Source organism: Chinchilla lanigera, unplaced genomic scaffold (assembly GCF_000276665.1).
Source record: "Chinchilla lanigera isolate Chin_1 unplaced genomic scaffold, ChiLan1.0 scaffold00002, whole genome shotgun sequence".
In the NCBI taxonomy this organism is placed as follows: Eukaryota; Metazoa; Chordata; class Mammalia; order Rodentia; family Chinchillidae; genus Chinchilla; species Chinchilla lanigera.
In genome coordinates this window covers 2,888,409-2,897,629 of record NW_004955403.1, presented here as the reverse complement: position 1 = coordinate 2,897,629, position 9,221 = coordinate 2,888,409, and the positions used below count along the sequence as shown (strand labels likewise).

The 9,221-nt window shown below is 45.5% G+C and overlaps 1 protein-coding gene across 2 annotated transcripts in view; it reads left to right on the top strand.

The window, feature by feature from the left end:
- Plcl1 (phospholipase C-like 1) overlaps positions 1–9,221 on the top strand; it is a 261,560-nt gene that overhangs the window by 7,022 nt on the left and 245,317 nt on the right. The window contains exon 1 of one of the 2 annotated variants that reach the window (XM_013512018.1): positions 188–208. The exons of the other annotated variant lie outside the window; for it this stretch is intronic. Coding sequence (XP_013367472.1) covers positions 203–208 — 6 coding nt within the window. The 5' untranslated portion in view covers positions 188–202. Of the gene's footprint in view, positions 1–187; positions 209–9,221 lie in introns of those variants that run through there. 2 annotated transcript variants of the gene reach the window in all.

Sequence of the window (9,221 nt, the reverse complement as noted above, 5' to 3'; positions counted from 1 at the left end):
GCGTCCCGGCAGAGCGCCCCGGCCCGCCGCCCCGCGCGGTGGCCTCTGTCCAGCAGGCGGGGAACGCGTGAACCTTCCCGCCGCCGCCTGCCTTCCGCTTGGGGCTGGCTTTCCCCTGCCCGAGAGTTCGTCTTCTGGGGTCACGACTTCGGGAGAGTTTGGGCTGAGGAGCCCCGCTGTGGCTTTTGGCTTCTTAGCATAAATGCAGGTGAGGTCGATTTTGTAGGGACCCCCCCCCCCAGGTGACAGTGAAGGATGGGCTGCCCAGGTTAAGGGACTCACCCGGCTGCCGCCTCAGTGCCTGGCAGGCGAAGCTGCGAGGCCGCCGGTGCGCAGGCCTGTCCCTGCCCCGCGCTCCCAGCGACGGCCCGCGTGCGTCCCGGCACCGCCGGCTCCCAGCCGGCCGGGCACTTGCCCAGCACGGACCCAGGGAAACTTAGAAACCTACACGGAGATTTCTATATTAACAAAGGAGTGGGTGGCAACTGCAGTTAACTTGGAGTAGTTTGTTCTGTTGTGGCTTTGTGATTCTGTGAAAAGGAGTATAGTATTCTGGATGTGAATTTGGATAAAAGGGAAGTGACTTTTTTTTAACCTACAAGTCAGAAAATGTACTGTTTTGAAAGTTAAAAAAAGTCACAATTAGGAATCAGGTCTATTTTTGGATTCTAAGATATTGATACTACCCATTGTGAAAACAGAAACTGCAAGATACTTTAAAGTGCACGACGATGATCAATGCTTTCAGATTGGACAGTGTTGATTTATATTCCCTGGGTGGTGATGCCGCATTTGTTTTGAAGTTTCTTTTTATGTCAGAAAAGGAGACAGCAGAGTACTAATTCGACCTTTTCCATTTTATTTTATTTTTTTGTCTTTTTGAGACAGGGTCTCGCTATGCAGTTGAAGCTGGCCTTGAGCTCACTTTGTAGCCCAGGCTGGCTTCGAACTTGCAGTGATCTACCTGCCTCAGCCTCCCGAGCGCTGGGATTGCAGGCATGTGCCACCATGACCGGCTTTCTTTTCCCTATTTAATAGTAAATGAAATAAGCTGTTTACTTAGTAAACAGCCTTTAAAATGAAAGACACTGTAAGATGAAGTGAATTACTTTAAATTAGGTTTAGTTGAAAGAATACTTTCATATGATTTTTAAAAGTTAAATGTGGCACGCCTCTGTTCATTCCCACCCACGCAGCCCATCCTCTTAGCTCTTAACACTTTCTTGTGTGTCCTTCCAAAATAGTCCCCTCGAGCAGGAGCATATGTATCCATGCCTGCTCCTGACGCACTGTCAGAGAGTTATAGGCTAAGGGCTGACTAGAGTGTTACAGGCCTCATAACTTCAAATGTGGTCCAGATATTTTTGGTGCCAAGAGGGTTGTCTGAGGTCATCATGCTGAGCAAATCCATCTTCAGGGACGAGCCGGTGGGCCTCCGGTGGCGGGCAGCTGTTGGGTCTGTTCTCAGAGGCTGGCTGTCCTTTCCAGGTGGGCTGTGTTCTGCTCTCTCTGGGATCAGAAATCTTTCTGTTGACATCCTGAACCGATCATTCCGTGGTTTGTTTGCATGGCAAAAAAGAAAACGTCTAAGAAAGGTACAGAGCATGTGAGAAATATACAGCACATGTTCTGTATGTGCAGGGAATGCGTTCTTCTCAGTTATGCCGAGAGTTCTTTCTGCTTGGTGCTGAAGCCTACGCGCAGGGAAGGCTGTAGTGCATTTCATAGGAAGGACTATTAACTACAGCTCCAAATAGCTATCGTGCAATAATAATTGATGTTTACTGTCGTACCTAGAAGCCTGAAAGGTTGTGAATCATCAAATATAAAGTTTCAGTTCAATTTAGGCATTGTTTCTAATTTTAATGCTAATTCTCTATTAACTCAAATGTTAGATAAATCAGAATAATGTGTTCCTCTTTTCTGCCAGAAAACAGACAGTCTTGTATATGAGTAAAAGGAACGTTTTCAGTAAATTTGCCTTTCTTAATTTGAAAACGTGTGTGCAGTTGAGAAAACAATTTTCTTCTGAGCTGGTGGAGACAATAACATATATTTGTATGCATCTTTGGAAAGTCTTTCTACCATCACTGTGTTTCTTCCCGTATACGCCCTATCCTAGATTTAAAAACATTTGGTGCAAGAATTAATCCATCTTTTTTTTTTTGGATGATTATTTTTAGCAACAATTGGCATTAATATATGCTGTTTTTTTGGTAAGTGCATTGTAATGCTCCACAATAATTCAGTCTAATTAATTTCTTCTGACAGGCAGTGTAAATGACAAGTTAGGAGTGCACTATGAGTTAGGTAAGACCTAACACTTAGGCACTATTTTGCATTTGAATATATTTCTAATTAAGGAATTAGACCACTTACTTGGTTCTTGTTATCAACTTTACAATGGTAAAGATTTTAATATTTTAAACTGTAATTAATAGGGCTATGACTGTAATGTTCTAGGACTGAAAGCCGTGTGGCTTATTCCTTTATTATTTTTTTTTTTTGAGGCAAGGTTTCTTTATGCAGTTCACGGTGGCCTTGAACTCACTATGTTGCCCAGGCTGGTCTCAAACTTGAAAGTGATCCTCCTGCCTCAGCCTCCGGAGTGCTGGGTTTACAGGCATGTACCACCACGCCTGGCTCTATTCCTTCTAATAGGTGGGAACTGAGATACATAAATGTTTTAAAAGGTAGCAGTTGTTTTTCTTTCGGTATATGTCACATACTGAGTTGTACTTTCTTCTACCTTTGGTCCTACTTCAGTAGGGATTCTCTGGTCTTGGAAGAGTAGAAATTGTCCCTGGGCTTCCAGGGCGTGGGGTTGTGGGTGAGGATGGGAGTTGGGAGTACGGTGCATCTAAAGCAGTGACTGGCCTAGGTGCTGTCCACACTCACAGCCAGGCACATGCGTCTGGGGCTCTGAGCTCCGTCTTCACAGATGTGCTTTGAGTACCAGTTAAGTCATAACGAAATTATTCTCGGGGTGGCAAGGGGAAGGGAATTCACAGCAAGTGATGCTGTCGTGGGGGCATGTTCTGAACTAGCAGCTTCGTGTGTTTCATTCTCACTCTGCAGCGTGTCCTCTAAGCTAGGACTGCTACTGATCTTGGGTGGAGTCAGACTCCGAGCCTCATCTGACGCGCTCCAGAGCCGCGCTCTCGTGCCGCCTCTCAGATGCGGGAGGTTTACAGTCCATCACACTTCGGGGTTAAAGGCAGCCTGAACGCAGATGAGAGTGGTGGAAGAATCTGGATCTCGGGCCCCGAGGCTTGTGTGCGGAGATGAGCCTTTCTCCCCCACATTTCCCCAGTTCAGAGTATCTGGAGCTCAGTGACTCAGAAAAGGGATCGCAGTCTTTTCTGGCTCTGGGCATTTTCCTAGGCCTCTGGTGATTTCGAAAAGGTAGAAGAGTTTGCAGGTGTCGACACACGGCCCTCATAGTTCTTGGTGCAAATACACAACACTCACACCCGTTGTTCACACCAGGCCCACTTCCCCCGTGTCCCTGCAGACAGTGGAGTTTGGGAAGGGTTGGATTCTCTTTTAGATTGTTACCCAGACAAATACCCAGAAATGGGGGATGTGTGTTGTTCTAGGGGAAAGAGAAAATAGGGAATCTTCATTTGGAGCTCTGATAGCCTTTTCCTAAAAAAATGAAAGGCGATTGAAAAGCTATTGGCAATTTTAGGCACATTGAGGTATACGGGCTTTTATTGATTGACCTGAGAATTAACCAGCATTTACAGGCTTTTACTGGACAAATATATATGAAGGTGCAAGATAAACTTACAGATGAACTAAAGAAACAAACAAAAAATAAAATAAAAACACAACTTGATGGCTCAGTGGCCATGCCAGCCTTTATCATGAGGAGGGCTGGGAGGCTGCCTGGGTGGCTTCAGGGGTGGCTTTGGTGTCACTCAGCGCACTCACTTTCTCTAGAATTGCCCTGGCAGTGTGGTCACATTTCATCTGAAAAGTGGTTGCTCGTCATTACAGTGCCCTTTTTGATATGACTTCGATTATGGCACCTCTCCAGAGAGTTAGGAATGAACTAGGGAAAGAGACTTGTACTTTGTTTTCCTTTTTGGAGAATATATTACGGTTTAAAAACTGCAAGTCCATAGCAGACATTAGGAGGTTAAACACACATTGTGATTACCATGGACTAGATGTTGTCACCACTTTCCCCTCACAATGCGGAAAACAGGCAATTACATTTTGCACAGTTTTAAAATGTCAGTTGAACATTTACTGCTGAATAACCCTCAGGCACAGCAGGGCGCTGTGAAAGACATCAGGACACAACTGACTGTATCTTGCTGGTGCTGGATAAACAGTCCGCGAGCTGCTTCTGAGTGATGCCGGGGCCCTGCCTCAGGCAGGGCCGGGGTAGCTCAGGGAAAGAGCTGCGACGCCATCCCTGCCTTCTCGTCACTTCTGCCCTGCTTTCATGGTGAGTCCAAGTGAATGCGGGAAGGTCGTGAGTGTTTGCACACAGTGGGGTCCTGCTGTGCCGTAAGAAGGGTGAACTCGAGGCATTTTCAGGAAAATAAATGCACCTGGACACCATAATGTTAATGTTAAGTGAAAGAAATCCGACAGACTTAAAGATCGCATGATTTCTCTTAACAAGAAACCCAAGATATAAATGAAAAGCAACATAAAAGATAGATAATAGGAAGTGGGGAGGTGGATCTTTTCAAATAGGAAGGGGCCAAGAGATGGGGCAGGGGGGAATAAAAGAGATGAGGATGAAAAAGACACTGAGACGTGTCATGTCCAGGCACCAGCTCCACGCCATGCGTGTAGCCAGTATGCACTGCACACATGGACTAATACAAAGAACAAATAAATCAGCTTCAAAAAATAGAGCAATTAAAAATATTTATGCATTCAGCTGAGATGTTTATATCATTGTACGTCTAAAAAAATTATCCAACTTTCAGTGACCAAAGAGAAGTAAGAAGAGATGACTTCGGTATCTCAGCACCAGCAAGTGAACCACTGGGTTTAGCGTGTGGAGACTGGAGTTGTACTCTAAATCTAAGGCCGGAAATCAGGAAACCTTACTACAGCGAAACCTGTTCAGTTCTGCAAAATCTGATATTCTGACAAGTGTCTTAATAATGTAAAAAAATTTATTTGTAGTTTTGCTGAATCTCACTCATTTCAGTTCTAGTTTATATCTGTATCCCAGTTCTTACAACAGGATACAATAGAGTGTATTATAATGAATGATTATACTAAACTGATAATAACAAGTAGGACAAAAAGCCAATTTCTGTAGCAACAACATTCTGTCTTGTTTTAAGTATTGGCCAGCATATTGTGTTTCAGCTAAGATCGATGGCAACAAAATCCTAGTGTGACAAGGTACTGGGCTCATCTCTTGGATTTAAAATTGAATTTGATATGTACTTCTATTTGTGACATGGTATGTGGGTATGTTGCAGAGAGATATTATCTAGTTTATTTTGAACAGTGCCATTTTAACTCACCTTGTTTTTTTTTTTTTTTTTTAACTCGTTTATAAGTCTAGCATTACTTTGAGAAAAGTAGGATTGATCATGGTAAGTAGAAAAGAGCCATTATTTGTATTATCATTATCACTCCAGGAGGAACAATTTTGAAAGCAATACAGCCCATTCAAAACAAGGTGATGTGAAAACTGAACTATTTGAGGAAATGTATTTTAGTTTCTCTATATTCTCAGTTTGTATTTATAAATTTGTGAAAGTGCATAGCTATTATAGGCAAAGATATTGTGTTTGTCCTTAACCATTTGACTTGGTATGCAAAAGTTCAAAATACCTTTGAGAGATAATATCTGCTTTGTTCATTCTTTCATGCTGACCTTTCCTAAGAGCCTTTTAAAAGATGCTAATTCTGAGGGAAGCACAGACGGAGCCCGGGCAGTAGGTACAAGTTGGCAGACTGTATTGTTTGTATGGCACACTGTCCTGGTGAGGAATGGTGAGGCGGTGATACTATTGAGGCCTTGGGGGAAGTAGAGATAATTTCACAACAGCCTCCCTATGAGACACCAGAGGCGATCAATACATAAAGGCTGAAAGGGACAAAAGATTCTTTAGGTCTCTGGGACCATTATCAAACAATGTAGAACTGGAAGGCTGGACCAGACCAGTTTCCCCTGAGGCTGAAGTGACTTCAAACCGGAGCAACACAGAGCAAAGCCCAGCCCCCAGGCCCTGTCACCGACGCGGGACCAGTGCTGACAAGGGCACGCAGTGCAGTGGCACCCTGCTTGGGCCGGTGAAGGAATCAGCCAGGGCCAGCTGGCGGCCTCCCTTAGACCAGGGCGTCTGTGTTAGAGGGTCCCCTGTCCCTCTCCCCCTCGGATCCGCTCTGACTGTTGGGCTGAGGAGGACACGGGAGGCCACGGGTGTGCACTCTTCCTCCTCCTTTGAAAGCTTCACCCCACAGAACCGTCCCAGTCCTGGCATTGTCTTTGAACTTGCAGTTCCCTCCTCATCCGACCAGGACTAATTTGGGGGCCCAGGTGGGGTGGGGGTAGGTAGTAACAGAACCCTGTGCTCCCCCTAGAGGCTGACACAAGATGCAAAGTCATCTTCAGCATTTAGTGATGCCCAGTTTTAGAATATTTTGGAATTACTGATTCCATACTATAAATAAGTATTATATATTTAGAAGTGCTGTTAATAATTAAAGCTTTCTTTTTTTGTATTTAATATAACGAAGAAAGCACACAGTGGTATTTTAAAGGGGTTTTCCTTAGAAAGTTTTGATAGTAATACCAAATGTTTATACATATGATGGAATTTGTAGTCTGAGTCTGGTATTACTGTCAGCCCTGCATGTGTATTAAATCATTAAATCCTCACAATACCACCGGAAATGGGCATCATTACTATCTGAGTTTTTACAGGTGCGGCAATGTTAAATGACTTGCCCAAGGTCACATATAGCTAGTAAATGCAGAGCCAGTAAGTGGGCTCCAAAGGTTGCTTTAGTCTTTGCACATATATTCTCTTAAACAGTATTGATTTCAATGTTAGCTAGTGTAGATGAGACAGCAGATTTCATTCATTTCAGCTAAAACAAGAAGTAATCCTGAAAATAATTTGGGGAAATTTTCTCAAGGACTATTTGAATGTATTTTTCCCCTGAATTTCATAGAATTCCACACAAAATATTGATGAATGTACATTATCATTGTATGTATTTTTCCTTGAGAAGTTTGGGACCCCTGTGGGTATATTTTTACTTCTTTTTTTGTGAGATAGGGTCTCACCTTGTAGTTCAGGCTGGCCCTAAAGTCACTATGTAGCCCGGACACTTGCAGGTCAGACTGAAATGATCTCTCTGTAGCTATGTTAAATTATTGAAAGAGTATAGGCCCCCCCTCCCCCATTGCAGCATCTGCACAATAAAGTTTTTGGTTACATTCTCTTACGGTGGATTTTTTTTTTTTTTTGGTTTTTCTCCAGTACCGGGAACCGAACTCATGACCTTGCGCTTGCCAGGCAGGCGCTTTTGCCCCTGAGCTAAATCCCCAGCCCCCGGTGGATTTTTTTGTTGTTGTTAAAAAGGCTTCTCCCAGCTATCTGAAATTTAAAAAGTACTTTTTCCTAATATCGTTCTCACGTGCGGTTGTTATGGGGTACGGCTGGTTTCGTGACAAATGCAGTGGTGTTTGCTAGACGCATCGCAAGTCAGAAGCCTCAACAGCAGGTAATCTTTGATTCCTAGGTTTCCATCCTGCAGCTGGGATAGTGGCTTTTATCCAAAGCCATGTTCCTCAGAAAACTAACTGCATGGACTGGGAGACATCACGCTCAGGAAGTCAGCAGTTACGGGGAGAAGAGGGCTCAAGCTGAGCTGGAGGGAAACAAAGTCAGATACCGTATTAACAGACTGAGTAAATGGCTTAGCAGATGACTCCTCCCCTCGTTCATCCTGCTGCTAGAGGTTATACATTTTGACATTCATTTGTTTGAACATTTGGTTCTTCTGGAGAGCCTTTTCATGAATGGGCGCCTGTCACTTACGTGACAGTAATTAGTAGAGTCTAGAGATTCCTGTGAAGGATCGAGGGACCGTTGTTGTGGGGATGCTTGGCAGGAGCCATGAGCGTTACATACTTTGCTGTTTTTCTGCTGCCAGCCTTAGGAAAGGCTAAGGGGATTCTTCACGGCGGCTCTTTAGGGGTGACATGTAATTGGTACTGAGGGAGGGTTTCTGACAGACAGGTCCTACGGAAGTTGGCAGAATGGTATGGAAGTAGCTGTGAGTGCTGGGATGGACCGTTACAGTGCAAAACAAAAGGCTCCAAGCAGTGTCCATATAGTCAGGGGACTTCGAACTGTTGTGTCCAGCACACTACCCTGTCCAGCCTCCACTACTGCCGCTGCTTACCCTCTTCCCCCGGCTAAAGCAGAACTAGGAGGAGAAGTTGTTGCCCGTGAATGGAGGTGTGTTCCTGAACAGAGCCTGCGTCTCCCACTTCCCTCCTTGTGGGGAGAAAGAAACACAGCCCTTTCTGAGGTTGGCAGGGGAGGGAATTGAGAGGTGATTCTTGAGTATAAGATGAGGCAGGTAACGATGGTGGACATCCTGCAGTCCTTCTCCACCGGGCTCCCTGTAAGCTGCCTTGATGCTCACCTCCTCTTTGGAAGATGCTGAGTTACTGGACTGCCGAAGCCTGGACGCGGTGCTGTTCTGGGTGTGGAGAAAGGGTTCGCTGGAGAAGATGGCCAGGCCTCTTGCTGCTGCTCAGACTGAGGAGAGGCCACTTGGATGAGGGAACAGGCTGGGGCCGGGGCTGGCCCAGGGAGGAAGCAGGCCAGGAAGGTGCAGGAAGAGGGCGCTGTGGGGATCAAGCAGCCCTGAAGAGAGCTGGGATTTGTAGGCCAGCTTCTGGGTGTATGGGGGACCTGTGGCATCCCCATGGTGCCATGCTCTGGGGAGACCCAGCCTCTCCTGCCCTTGCCCAGCGCACCCCGAGGGATGTGGTGGGGAAGAGAGAGGAGAAGTGCAGAGGGTAGACCCATTCCCAGCAGCAGGCCACTACCCTCGCCCTGCTGGCTTGCGGTGGAGGCCGGGAGGTAGAGGGCCCTGAGCCAAACAGAGACTGAAGTTGCAAATGAACAGGACTGAGTTTTGATACTATTTTTTTTCCTTTTTTCTGGAACTGGGATTCGAACTCACGACCTCACTCTTGCCAGGCAGGCGCT